Raw genomic sequence first — 15,087 nt, forward strand, 5'->3', positions numbered from 1 at the left:
AGCATTATTTATAACAACTTCAATCTGGAAATATACACATGTTCAACAATACCCTAGACTTGATCAATAAAGAGTTGTATACTACATAATGTAGTATTAGGCAACAAGGAAATGAAGAATCAACAGCTAAACACAACCACATGGATGAATCTCTGGGGCAGTTCATTGAGGAGGAGCGGTGACTGTTTGGAAAAGGACATAATGAAAGCGCCTGTGTTGGTGGCAACAGTTTCTTTATAGATCTGGGTGGTGATTGAATGGTTGTGTTCATTTTGTGATTCCTAGGTTTTTATTTATGTGCAAAGACTTAATTAAAATGTTTCAAACATTTTTGAAGCACTACTGTAAATATAGTATCGTAGATGCCATAATTTTAACACTGCATTACCCACAAAGTAAATTGTTGTTCAGTCGCTAAGTCCCGTCTGACTCTTGAAGAGTCAGAACTGCGGCACGCCAGGCTTTCATGCCCTTCACTATCACCTGGAGTTTGCTCAACAACTCATGTCCACTGAGTCAGTGATAAAGTAAATTAAGGTTTCATAATTATTTATAAGCATTATATACCTTAATAATAAAGTTGACAATGCATTTGTTCAAAATGGGCATTTTAGGTTATTACTGATGTGAAAATAAATTTTGCTAGGAGAAGTTCAGATTTCCAGTCAGTCAAGAACATTTAACATCATAATTCAGCTAGTTATCATATTAGGTCTCTTCTCCAGCTTTATGTAATTGACAAATTTCATAAGCATATTTTCCATGCCTTAGATAATAAAAATATTAAAAATGACAGCATACAAGACCAAAGCTTGTGGCTCATCATTAGGACCTCTCTTCAAGCTGACATAGTCATTAATCAACATATTTGAGGCATAATTATTAACCATTTTTGAATTTACCAAAAATATTTCCCAGACCACATTTTACTATTTTATACTTAACAGAATATTGCCAAAATGCTTTGCTAAAGTTAACATGAAAATACAGCTATGAAATTTAATGTCTCATGTTAAACAGGAGCATGATCAAAACAGGAAATTCTTATAACCTACCAACATCACTCCCAGTGGTTTCCCCATCTATTTGCCATGAAGTGATGGGAATGAATGCCATGATCTTAATTGTGTAGATTAAGTATATCTTAATTAAGTATATTCTTTTTATAAGTAGGTCATAACCACACCTTCTAGCTGTTTATTCCCACTGTAAATAAAATCTGAAGTCATTAGCAAGCAAATTTTATCACTTCTTAAGACACCAACTCTTTTTTCTTTATCAGTGAGATAATTCACAATTTACATACTTGAATTTTACATTCTTAAATGTCACAGTTCATCAATCTTACTATTTTAAAACAGCTTTCATTTGTATCTCATTGCATACTTTTCATAATATGCTCATTTCATGTATGCTTTACAATTTTCAGAGGATCCTTTCCATTTTTGAGGGGTATCTTTTTTTGTTTTAATTTTGAAAAAAAAAAATTCAGTCATTACTTCTTCAAATGCTTATATTCTATGCCTTTGTTTTATTCTAGAACTTCAAGGCTTATCACTGAAATTCACACTTTAACCTATTTATCTATTTACTCCCACAATTTTTCATAGTTTAATTGATGTGTCATTGATGTATACTAATATACCTATTTAAATTGTGCCATTTGCTCATTTTTATATATGTATACAGCCATGAAACCATCACCACGATCAATATAATGAATATATCCATCACCTCAAGATGTTTTCTTTTTCCACTTTATAACTCCTTTCTTCTCCCTCTGGCCCCCCATCCCTACTCAGTTGTTGATCTGCTTTTATTCCTGTATATCAATTTGTGTTTCCTAGAACTTTATTTGCATCATACAGTATTTACTTTTTCTCCCTGTATTCTTTCACTCAGCATAGTTATTTTGAGACTGATCATGTAACATGTGATGTTGGAGAAGACTCTTGAGAGTCCCTTGGACTGCAAGGAGATCCAGCCAGTCCATCCTAAAGGAAATCAGTCCTGAATATTATTTGGAAGGACTGATACTGAAGCTGAAACTCCAATACTTTGGCCACCTGATGCGAAGAACTGACTTTTTGGAAAAGACCCTGATGATGGGAAAGATTAAAGTCAGGAGGAGAAGGGGACGGCAGAGAATGAGATGGTTGGGTGGCATCACCAACTCTGTGGACATGAGTTTGAGTAAGCTCTGGGAGGTGGTGAGGGACAGGGAAGCCTGGCGAGCTGCAGTCCACCGGGTCACAAAGAGTTGGACACAACTGAGCAACTGAACTGAACTGGTGTAACGTGTACCAGTGCCATTTCCTTTTTATTGCTGAATAGCTTCCACGATATGGTTATAGAATGTCTTCCCTGGTAGCTCACCTGCAATGCAGGAGACCCCACTTTGATTCCTAGGTGGGGAAGTTTCTCTGGAGAAGGGATAGGCTACCCGCTCCAATATTCTCGTGCTTCCCTGGTGGCTCAGATGGTAAAGAATCTGCTTGAAATGTGGGAGACCTGGGTTCGATCCCTGGGTTGGGAAGACCCCCTGGAGGAGGGCATGTCAACCCACCCCAGTATTCTTGCCTGGAGAATCTCATGGACAGAGGAGCCTGGCGGGCTACAGTGTCACAAAGAGTCGGACAAGACTGAATGATGAAACACACACAGATAATTTCAGGATATTCCTCTCATGAGGTTATTTTCCTATCAATGTCTACTTGTTTTACTTCTGAGATCACTTTCTAGTTCTTTTTAGTATCTGTCTGTAAATCTTTTATTTCTCCCTCTTGGATGTGATCATTACTGCTGGTTTTTAATGGATGGCATTACTTAGGTTATATTTTTGAGCACCTGAGACTTTTATTTCCCCTGTTTCTCGCTTGCTATTATATCTGGAGACATTTGCATTGACGTTTTGACTTTGTTAGCTGACTTACGGCATATTTTTTCTGTGATTTTGCTTTTTTTTTTTTTTTAGGTTCTTCTTTGCAGCCAGCTGTTTCTCTCTCACCCTCTTTCCTTTTCTTCCCTATAATTTGGTGATTTTTCTCCTCAGCTTCCCAGTCCTCAGTGCAGAAACACATTTTACATGGAGGACCCTGTGTCCTTGCCTGCCAGTGTTACTAGGGAATCATAAGTCCAGTCAACAAGCCAATGGGTGCCTTCTCTTGCCTTAGAGATGCCTGTTTTCCAAATTCCTTGAGTGGCAGTGGTCCCCTACCTTTGGGGCACTAGGGACCAATTTCATGGAGGACAGTTTATCCACAGACAAGGGTGAGGGAGCAATGATTTAAGGATGATTCAAGTATATCAATTTTAATGGGCACTTTACTCCTCTTATTATTACATCAGTTCCACCTCAGATCATCAGGCATTAGCATCTGGAGGTTGGGACCCTCTGGACCATACAGCCTCCTATTACCCGTATCTCTAAGTCAGTAAGCAGTTATTTCAGTCTCTTTTCACGGGCAAGTTAGTCCTGGGTTAGTTTGGTTTTCAGCTCTGACCCAGGCTTCCTCTTGGTAACACACACAGGGACGTGCATTCACCAACACTCCCCAGGAACCCAGTGCCCCTATGTCTCTGCCTATCCCCAGCCCCAATTCCAGCAGGAATTGATTATGGTCCTACTTACCATTTTGCATTTTGGTTACATTTCTAGTGCATGGAGAAGCTTATCATGCTTTTGATCCTGGATATGTCTTTTCAATTTTCTTTTTATCTATCTTATCTAAAAATTCTGTGTGTTTAGAGCAGGAGGTCTCCCAGCCTGGACTCATAATGCTATCTGGCTTGCAAGTCTCCTTTTCAATTTATTCCTTTCATCTGATACATTTTTCCCAACCAGTTATTAAAGATAGTTCTAGCTTTAATTGAATTTTTCTACTATTTTCTGTTAAATTAGAATTGAGGCATGCAGTCTCCTGGTGTTACAGGCACCTGCTTAGGCATCAGGTTTATGCAGGAGCCATTTATCACTGGAAAAGATACTCCACGCCCTCTCTTGAACCACACACAAAGTTTCTTGTTTCTGTTAGCTCTCAGAGGTACACATTTACAAATTAGAAAGAGGAAACGGCTATCACGGCTATCTCTGAGTTTAGAGTGCTGATTTAATCCACTACTCCAAGTTTTTTATTATAATTCTTTAATCAAGTAACCCCAGTGGGGGTGAACATCCAGAATGCAAATGCTGAGTATCATAGTTCACACACACACACACACATGCACACACACATATGTGGAGGGGTAAGATATGTGTATTCAAGAGAGAGAAAAAGGAGAGAGAAATGAAGGGGTGGAGGAAGATGGAGAGAGAGGAAGGAAAAGGTAGGGCAGGAACAGCATCCCAGAGTTTAGGGAATGGTAGGAGTTCTATGTAAGGACACATCTTTCAAGTCACTGTAACAATTTATTAGTAACCTAATAGATAATTTGGCTCTATTATTTCTAGATAAGAGTTATTCTTAAATCATTTTAGAATCTAAGAGTTTATGACTGTTCACTATTTCTGCATTCTTTTTCTCCTCTTTGACTTTCCACTTAGTTCCCTTGAGCCATCACTGTATCCACTGGGAAACACTTCTGTCCTCTTTCATATATTCTCCATGGTGTTTTGGGGGAGCCCTTCTGCTCTCTTATATACCATTTCCTGAGGTTTTTGTCATGAAAGAGGTATCATTCTTAATCCTTAGATCGATAAAGGTTACACATTTCACAAGCCAAATGAACAAAGTAATCAACTTCCCCAAATTACATTGTGAAAGAGATCAAAGAGAAACAGAGAACTTCCCATCGATCTTTCCACCATGCTTCTCATGAAAGCCTGACATTTGCCCTCCCCTGGAGGTTGATCACTATTCTCTTCACATTCCCTTTGGCTAAGGAATAAGTTTTAACTTATATTTTTTACTGCTTTTAGACTTTTGCCTCCCTTAAAGTTGACCATACATTCATTTATTTAAGTAATGAGGTAAATGAGATTAAGTAGCTATCTGTTAGTTGCTTCTTTATTGAAAATTGTAATGCAGCAAAAAAAAAAAAAAAAAAGGGTAAATTAAGAGAATTTATTCTGAAATTCATTTTGCAAAATTAGGAGAAATATTCTAAATTGCATCAATCAAATGTACATATTTTTTCTTATTTTACTCACAGTAATAATTGCTTATTTATTTCAATAACCAAAATCATCCTGTTGCTTTTAGTAATGCATATATAGAACTTCATATACAGCTGGGTATAGGATTTTCCCAAAGTTTGAAACTATCTAACAGATAAGGAAATATATTTATTATCTCTTGATGACTAGGTATACTGGTATCCCCCAAATTCATATATGAAATTGAAAGTGTTAGTCATTCTGCTACTGCTAAGTCACTTCAGTCGTGTCCGACTCTGTGCGACCCCATCCCTGGGATTCTCCAGGCAAGAACACTGGAGTGGGTTGCCATTTCCTTCTCCAATGCATAAAAGTGAAAAGTGAAAGTGAAGTCACTCAGTCATGTCTGACTCATCATGACCCCACGGACTGCAGCATACCAGGCTCCTCCATCCATGGGATTTTCCAGGCAAGAGTACTGGAGTGGGGTGCCATTGCCTTCTCCGTGTTAGTCGTTCAGTTGTGTCCAACTCTTTGCAACCCTATGGACTGAAGCCTGCCAGGTTCCTCTGTCCGTAGAATTCTCTAGGCATGAATATTGGGGTGAGTATCCATTCTCTACTCATTCAACAAAAGACTGGTTCCAAATTGGGAAAGGAGTACGTCAAAGCTGTATATTGTCATCCTGCTTATTTAACTTATATGCAGACTATGTCAGGTGAAATGCCAGGCTGGATGAAGTACAAGCTGGAATCAAGATTGCTGGGAGAAATATTAATAATGTCAGATATGCAGATGACACTACTCTTATAGAAGAAAATGAAGAAGAACTGAAGAGCCTCTTGATGAGGAGAAAGAGGAGAGTGAAAAAGCTGTTTCAACATTCAAAAAACTAAGATCTTGGCATTTGGTCCTATCACATCGTGGCAAATAGATGGGGAAACAATGGAAACAGTGACAGATTTTATTTTCTTGGGCTCCAAATCACTGCAGATGGTGACTGCAACCATGAAATCAAAGACGCTTGCTCCTTGGAAGAAAAGCTATGACAAACATAGACAGCATATTAAAAAGCCGAGACATTACCTTGCCAACAAAGATCTGTCTAGTCAAATCTATGGTTTTTCCAGTAGTCATGTATGGATGTGACAGTTGGACTGTAAAGAAAGCTGAGCACCGAAGAATTGATTCTTTTGAGCTGTGATGTTGGAGAAGACTCTTGAGAGTCACTTAGACTGCAAGGAGATCTAACCAGTCCATCCAAAAGGAAATCAGTCCTGAGTATTCATTGGAAGGACTGATGCTGAAGTTGAAATTCCACTATTGATGCGAAGTACTGATTCATTTGAAAAGACCTTGATGCTGGAGAAAATTGAAGGCAGGAGGAGAAGGGGACAACAGAGGATGAGATGGTTGGATGGCATCACCAACTCGATGGACATGAGTCTGAGCAAGCTCTGGGAGTTGGTGGTGGACAGAGAAGCCTGGCGTGCTGCAGTCCATGGGGTCACAAAGCATCGGACATGACTGAACAACTGAACTGAACCTAACCATTCTCTTCTCCAAGGGATCTTCCCCACCCAGAGATCAAACCTGGGTTTCCAGCACTGCAGGCAGATTCTTTACTGTCTGAGCCACCAGAAAGACCCCAAAATTAATCTATGGCTCCTCCAAAATTTTACAGAATTCTTGGTAAAATCAACACATGGATGACATATGACTATTGGAAATGTTAGATACTACAAAAGTAGAGAAATAGCAAATGAAATACAAAGCTGGGACAACAAACTCATATGCAGGTTAGAAGGAAAGTGATTCCAAAAAATACTGCAGACTAGATTTCCCAGGATACAATTTATGAGTCAGAGAAGTGCAAATTTTGTAGGCAATACCTTCAGGATGAAAACCTGGGGAAGGGAAGGGAAGGAAGCAGAAATAGGCAGAGGCGGTAGTCAACATGTGATGCGGTCTCCATGGAAGCTTCAACTTCCAATTTCTCAGGGAGCTCTGAGACCAGACTGTGGTGACTATTTATAGTTTTCTGCAGTTGGGACAATGGTATTGACCATTTCTAGCCCCTGGACAGCCCATTGTTACATCTGTATAACCCTAGGAACGGGCATGACCTTGTGTAAAAATGCCTCTTTTTTAACCCAGGGAATCCCTGAAGGGAATCACAGCTATATTTGGTCTTCCAGCAGCAATGTAAATATCTGAAAGAATAAGTCCTCCAGTCACATATTAGAAGCAAAATGGCAAATCACAGCACGCATTGCAGAGGTGATATTTGGAGTGAAATTGCTGATCCTTGAAGGAGAAATAATATTTTGAGGGAGGATCATAATAAGTTGAGGGAGGATTTGGGAAGGTATAGAGGGTGTGTTTCAGTCTTTTGTTTGTGAAAGTGTGGACCATTTATTTCTGGAGGCGATGAGGATCAATTGAAAAATATTGAACTAGGATCAACTATGATTAGATCTGCCTTATAGAAACATCATTCTTGTACAAGTGTAGTTTGAATAAATAAGGGGATGAAGACTGAGAAGGTAGTTGTGAGGTGGTTATACACATGTTCTATAGATAGCACACATGTAGACTAAACACACACACTTTATATAGTTGGAGTGCTTAAAAATGTTTTTGGAAGTATAATTTAGATATGGTGAAATGCACAGATCTAAAAGAGAAGTTGATGTTGAGCAGAGGTTAATACATTACAGCTCTCTGGCCAGCCTCCTGTCTTTATTAATAAAGTTTTATTTAATCACAACCACATCTTGTTTCTGGATCTTCTATGGCTGCTTCATGCTATAGTAGCAGGGCTTAGTAGCTGTAGCAGTTTAGTAGTTACAGAAGTAGCATGGTCTGCGAAGCCTAAAATATTCAGTGTTTAACCCCTTAGAGAAAAAGTTTGCAGACCCTTGATCTAGGGTTTACTGCTTTCAAGTAATACTGAATCATTTCAAATGTGAAACTCAGTACGGTACATTTTTTCCTTGCCTCATATCCTTTGTGCTATTGTAATCATACATTTTATTTCTACATTTGTTAGAAACCCTCTTATTCATTGTTACTATTTTTGTTCTAAGCAATTATCTTCTAAAGAAATTTTAGAAACATTAACAAATATTTCATATTTACTGACATGTTTACCATTTTCAGCATTTGTTTCTTCATGTGATTTCAGCACGGCCAGTTTTCCCTGCAGCTGAAAAATTTCCATTTCGTATACAACATGCCTATTGATGATGAATTTTCTCAGCGTTTGTCCTAAGTATCATTATTTTGCTTTCGTGTTGGAAGGATATTTTTGCTAGATGTATAATTTTACACTGACACCTTCTTTTTCTTTTCTTTTCATCACTTCCTTTCTTTGTTCACTGGCTTGCACTGCCATTGTTGAGATGTTATTTCCCTCTGAGCACTTTTAAGATTTTCCCTTTAGCATGTTTTTTTGAGCAATTATTTATGGTGTGCCTTGGTGTATTTTTCTTTGTATTTATTCTTCTTGGTCTTCAGTGAATTTCTCAGATATTTGGGCTTGTATTTTTCAACTATTATTTCCTCAAATGTATTTTTTTTTTCTGCCTCAGTCTCTACCCTTTCTGCTTTTCATACTCCATTTGCATGATTGTTAAGACATTTAATGTCATCCTACAGGTTATTGGACTACTGTTTGTTATTAAGCCATATTACCCACTGTGAGCTTAGGCCTGAATGGTTTATTGGACCCTGTGTTTGAGTACACTACTATTTTCTTCTCAGTTTGGTGGTGCTAGTGGTCAAGAATCTGCCAGTGCAGGAGACATAAGAGACATGGGTTTGATCCCTGGGTCGGGAAGATCCCCTGGAGAAGGAAATGACAACCTACTCCAGTATTCTTGCCTGGAGAATCCCATGGAGGTAGGAGCCTGGTAGTCTACCGTCCATGGGGGTGTAGAGAGTCAGACAGGACTGAAGGGGCTTAGCACACACTATTTTCTTCTCAGTTTCTAATCCGCTGTTGAGCCCATTCAGTTAATGTTTTATTTCAGATATAATCTCTAGTCCAAAAGCTCCCATGTTGTTTTCCTTTGTTGTTTCTTTTCTCCATTAAGGTTTCATATTTGTTTCTTCAATATTTGCATGTTCTTGTTCAAATAACACAACTGATTTATAATCTCTCTTGGAAAGTCATGGTCTGTTAATTTCATCATCTGTGTCTATTACCACTAACTGACTTTTCTCTGGTTATGAGTCATATTTTACTGCTTACCCACATATCTGATATTAAAAAAAAGTTTGTGCTGGATATTATCATCATCTGTGTCTATTACCACTAACTGACTTTTCTCTGGTTATGAGTCATATTTTACTGCTTACCCACATATCTGATATTAAAAAAAAGTTTGTGCTGGATATTATAGCTTCTTGTTGAGTTTCTTTCATATTTTCATGAAAGTCTCATGAAAAATAAACTTCCAGTCTTCCATAATGAAGTGTTGAATTTCATTCAACCAAGGGGTTAATTCATTTGTGGATCAGCATGATCTTTATTCAGACTTTTTACCAACCTTTTTTTCAGATGTGTTCAGAGTAGGATTAGAATTAGAATCCTTATTTTAAGATAAAATTATTCTACTCCCTTTCTGAGATCACCAATGAATACCTAGGGTTGTTCAAGTTCTCTCAATCTTGTCCAGTCTGAAATCAAACTAGTCCCAGGACTGTGCATCTTCTAGCTATTGTTCATTTCAGGTCTCACTTCGCTTTGTCTTGTCAAGTCTTGGTCTGCAAATACACAGCTTAGCATTCATCCAAAGTCTGAACTGAAGATACTCACTGGAGGCCCTATGGGCATTCCCAAAGTTCCTTCTCCTTACATCTGCCCCTTCCCTGATACTCTGCCTATGAATTCTGTATTCCTCGAGAGCTGTGATTCTGCTCTGTCTTCAAGTCAGTGATGCTGCTGTGTCTGTTCAGAATTTTCTTTTATGCCATGATCTGGAAAGTGAACCATGCAGAAAGCCAGGAAGCTGGCAGGGCTCATTTCATTTGTGTATCTTATCTCATGAATCAGAGTCCAATATGGTGTATTGTCTAATATCTTAAAAGTATAATCCTATACATTTTGTCAGGTTTGTAATTCATTGTGGTGGGAGAGGTATTCTATCATAGTTGAGAGCAGAAATAAGCCCTGTAAATATCATTATATGAATGATATATCACTGATGATTTGCAAAATGATCTTTATTAGCATAGACTTCATAAAATAAATTATTTTACTGTCAGCTTTTAAATTCCTTATTTGAAAAGTGAGGCATATGTTCTCATATACTGTGCATTGGATAATTTGTTGAATATTTTCCTATTATTTACTACCATTAGTAATCAAACTCACTCAAAAAATTATATTGCTTCTTAGAACTAAGCATCATGCCATATTTTCTGTAATCTATTTATGTGCAATCATAGTTGTTTCACATACTGTTATAAATTAGGAGTCTTTTTGTTTTATGTTAGTGCCGTTTCTCTCATGGATATTTTCACATTCTTACTCTTTGCCAGTCATTTATTTTGTTTTACCAAAAGAAGCTTCACTTCATTTAGTGACTCAAATTATTTTCCTAGAAATGTGTTCATCTAGAGTCATTGGTTGTATAGCTCTAAGAGTTAGTGAACATATTGACTAATTTACTATATATCTTAGGTCTCAGGGGTGGATGTAAGATTAGGCTTCATCTTGAGAGCTAGTAGTGTTCTTTCAACTCTGAACTTTCTAAAATAAATATATATTTTAGAGTTGTGTATAGTTGCATTTTGTTTCATTTATGATCTGCTTAAAGATAAATCCTTTCATGAGGAAATATTAGATGGCTACATATCTTTTCCTAGTGATTTTTAGTTGAAGAATTCATGGTAAATTGATCAAGCCTCAGCCAATTAGAGTTTGACATGTACTAATAAGATCTAATTGAGGAATTATGAAGACATTTGCTCAGGAGAAAATGAGCACATAATTACACCATAAAGAGGTCAGAGTGTCAATGTTACCCTGCTAGAAGAATATTAGTTGAAATCCCCGTGGCATCTATAAAGGATGCTTAATAATGTATCTGTGAAATATAGTACTTCCAACGCCAATTAAAAGATGTAGAATGACCCATTGTCAATTGTAGAAGTTCAACATTAAATACCTATTTCCCTCCTCTTGTCTCTACCTTATTCAGGTGCTGGGGGATGGTCTCCATCAGACAGTGACCATTATCAGTGGCTTCAGGTTAACTTTGGCAATCGGAAGCAGATCAGTGCCATAGCGACTCAAGGAAGATACAGCAGCTCAGACTGGGTGACCCAATATCGCATGCTCTACAGTGACACTGGGAGAAACTGGAAACCCTACCATCAAGATGGGAATATCTGGGTGAGTCACTGTCAGAAAAAGACACAGAACTGAGTTTGCAGATATCTGAAAATGGTAGTGGATTCTGGTGTGTTCTTTGGCTGAGGAGTAGCTATCTGACTCTTCCCATCCCTAGTGCAGTCTGGGGAAGGGCTTGGGAGTGAAGTGGTTGGAGATTGATCTTGCTATTTTAGGTTTCCTTGTGTGTGTGTCCTCTGGTACTTGCTGAGAGAGAAAAGAAATGTGAGCTAAGCAAGAGAAGATGGGAAAATGAATCCAAACCCAGTACGCCCTACCCTGCCCCACCCCAAGCCTTTTCTTAGTGATGAAAAACCTTTATCTTGCAAAGTCAATGCAATGGGTGTCTCCTTCCCCAGCCTCTGGTGTATTTCACAGACAATACGACCACGCAATAAAACTATTTTGAAACCTGAAAAAAAAAAATAGGTAAATAATTCAATAATGATAGAACACTAGATTTCTTTAAGCACAATGTTTCAAGTAACTGTATATTAGTTTGTAGCACAGATCTGCAGTGGTACAAATTATGCAAATTCTGAACTGAGAATTAAGTAAATAGAAGGAAAAAACAAAAACTCTTACTTGCCTCTGTCTACTGAAAAAGATGCACAACTTGAGAGCTGCGAGTTAAGTTTTGTTTGGGGCAGAATGAGGCTCCAGCCAGGGACGCAGCACCTCAGATAGCTTTGAGAGACTGCTCCAAAGAGGCAGTGGGGGAAGGTCAATCTATTAGATTTTGGTGAAGGGGGAATTCAATACAATTAAGCGCTCATTTTACAAAAGGTTTTCTGCTAGTCTCGAGGAGCTGATGTCCTCATGAAGGGGTTTAGTACCACTCCTTAGCTACCAACCATATGTATGAAGAGGCAAATAAGGTAGAAAAATAGTTTTAAAGAAAAAGCAAATAGAAGACCAGCCATAGCTTTGGAGTACATTAGACACCATGGTGAGCATCCCCTTCTCAATTTTAAATAGTTTAAAATATTACTAGTCCTCTCTCTAAGGTGTGTGCACTTGTCTGTATTTATGTGTTAAAAACCACCAAGAAGCTATTTATTCATACATTCTTGTTGGTTGAAGAATGTTTCTTTAGGCTGCAGTTTCTATCCAATGCTTAGGGCAACCAGTCTCAATCCGGGCTATCCTTTTGAGTTGCCAGAGAAGAATTTAAAGTATATGAATGCCAGGCCCACCCAGGCAAATTAAATTAGAATCATGTAAGTAGAATTTTATATTAATGACTCTGATATTTTTTTACTTCAATTTGAGTAAAATGTTGAAATTATGTAGAAATAATTTAGAGGAGTAGGAGCAGTGATATAGGAAAGAATATACTCATAATGGTAATTTAAACCCCTATTACAAATCTGTAGGCATTTTATTTTATTTTTTTTTATTCTGAGAAAAAAAAGGTAGTTTGATCCATTTACTCTTAAAGCTATATTAATTAAATTGGAAAGTTTTGTGTATTCAATCAAATATTCACAACATACAAATTAATTATATATGTTATAAAGTGCTAAATTTTAAGGGATATATTTTAATTTTTTTAAAAGGCAGTCATAACCAAAATCAAGTAAAGCCATCAATAAGAAACAAAAAGGAGGAGATGGGAAGAGGAGGAGGAGGAATGCGAGGAATTTGTTTTTGATTTATGTATTAGACAGAATTCTGGGGATTTTTGACCTGATCAGGGCCCACTTCCAGAAAGGTTATAGCGTAAAACTCTTAAGTAATTTTTGTGAGCAGGCAGAGTTTAGTGCTCCAAACTTGAGTAGTCATTTCCACAGCAGTTGTCCATGATCATAATTGTCATGTGAAATAAGGATATAATACTCTGATAATAAAACATACATATGCCAGAGTAGTCCTTTAGAAATAAGTTCTATTAAGCTTTGATCGCTTGGCAAGAACATTTGTATATTGGGATGTGTAAATTGTAGGAAGCAAGCAGGAAGGAAAATTTTGCTTCATGGAAAGTCTTCATCTCACAATTAAGCTAAGTTTAAGTATCAGGCATAATTTATATAAAAACGTGGTTTTCAACCCTGGATACACAATGGAATATCCTATAAAGCTTTAAAACATGGATGTTTGGGTCTCATTTCCAGAGATTTGGAATTGATAGTCTAAGATGAAACCTAGGCATTGAGATTTTAAAGCTCCCCCAATCATTCTAATGTAATGTTAGCACTGAGAACCCTATTGTAGATTGGTTTTCAGCCTGTAGGTAAGATGGGTATGAAGGTCTTTCCTATAGCTCGAATGGTAATGCAGGAGACCCAGGTTCGATCCCTGGGTTGAGAAGATCCTCTGGAGAAGGGAATGGCAATCCACTCCAGTATTCTTGTCTAGAGATTCCCATGGACAGAGGAGCCAGGCAGGCTACAGTCTGTGGGATCGCAAAGAGTCTGAGTGACTAACACTACTACTACCAAATGGGCATGTAGGAGGTCTATTGTGAAAAACAATGGTAAAACAGAAAATTAGAAAGGGCCTTCCTTAAAGTTGAGCAGAAAGAGATACTGACTGGGTGACTAAACAAACAACAGACCAACTAACTGGGCATAGACACGTAAGGCTCAGATCACAAGCTCTTCCAGTAGAGCAATCATTATTTTCTCTCCAAAATGCAGTTATTTGAAGAGCTGCAGCCAGACTCCAAACTATCTTTCAGATTTCTGTTTCTGTAAAGTTTTCTTTCCAAAACTGAGAGACTGTTAAATCCTCTCCTTTCATAATGGACTAGTTAAGTTTAGTTCAGTTCAGTCACTCGGTTGTGTCTAACTCTTTGCAACTCCATGGACTGCAGCACACCAGGCTTCCCTGTCCATCACCAACTCCCAGAGCTTGCTCAAACTCATGTCCATTTGGTAGGTGATGCTATCCAACCATCTCATCCTCTGTTGTTCCCTTCTCCTACCACCTTCAGTCTTTCCCAGCATAAGGGACTTTTCAAATGAGTCAGTTCTTCACATCAGGTGGCCAAAGTATTGGAGTTTGATCTTCAACATCAGTGGTTCAAATGAATATTTAGGACTGATTTCCTTTAGGATTGACTGGTTGAATCTCCTTGCAGTCCAAGGGGCTCTTAAAGAGTTTTCTCCAAACCACAATTCAAAAGCATCAGTCCTTAGGTGCTCAGCTTTGTTTATAGTCCAACTCTCACATTCATACATGACTACTGGAAAAGCCATAGCTTTGTCTAGACAGATCTTTCTTGGCAGGGTAATGTCTCTGCTTGTTAATATGCTGTATACGTTGCTCTTAGCTTTTCTTCCAAGGAGCAAGCATCTTTTGATTTCATGGCAACGGTCACCATTTGCAGTGGTTTTGGAGCCCAAGAAAATAAAGCCTGTCACTGTTCCCATTGTTTCCCCACCTATTTGCCATGAAGTGATGGTGACCAGACCACATATTAAAAAGCAGAGACATTCCTTTGCCAACAAAGGTCCATCTAATCAAAGCTATGGTTTTTTCAGTAGTCATGCATGGATGTGAGAGTTGGACTCTAAAGAAAGCTGAGTCCTGAAGAATTGAAGCTTTTGAACTGTGGTGTTGGAGAAGACTCTTGAGAGTCACTTGAACT

The 15,087-nt window shown here is 38.0% G+C and overlaps 1 protein-coding gene across 1 annotated transcript in view; it reads left to right on the plus strand.

Moving 5' to 3' along the window:
* CNTNAP2 (contactin associated protein 2) overlaps positions 1-15,087 on the plus strand; it is a 2,193,843-nt gene that overhangs the window by 704,244 nt on the left and 1,474,512 nt on the right. The window contains exon 4 of the mRNA XM_043463954.1: positions 11,305-11,498. Coding sequence (XP_043319889.1) covers positions 11,305-11,498 — 194 coding nt within the window. The remainder of the gene's footprint in view (positions 1-11,304; positions 11,499-15,087) is intronic.

This window comes from Cervus canadensis, chromosome 3 (genome assembly GCF_019320065.1).
Source record: "Cervus canadensis isolate Bull #8, Minnesota chromosome 3, ASM1932006v1, whole genome shotgun sequence".
NCBI lineage: Eukaryota > Metazoa > Chordata > Mammalia > Artiodactyla > Cervidae > Cervus > Cervus canadensis.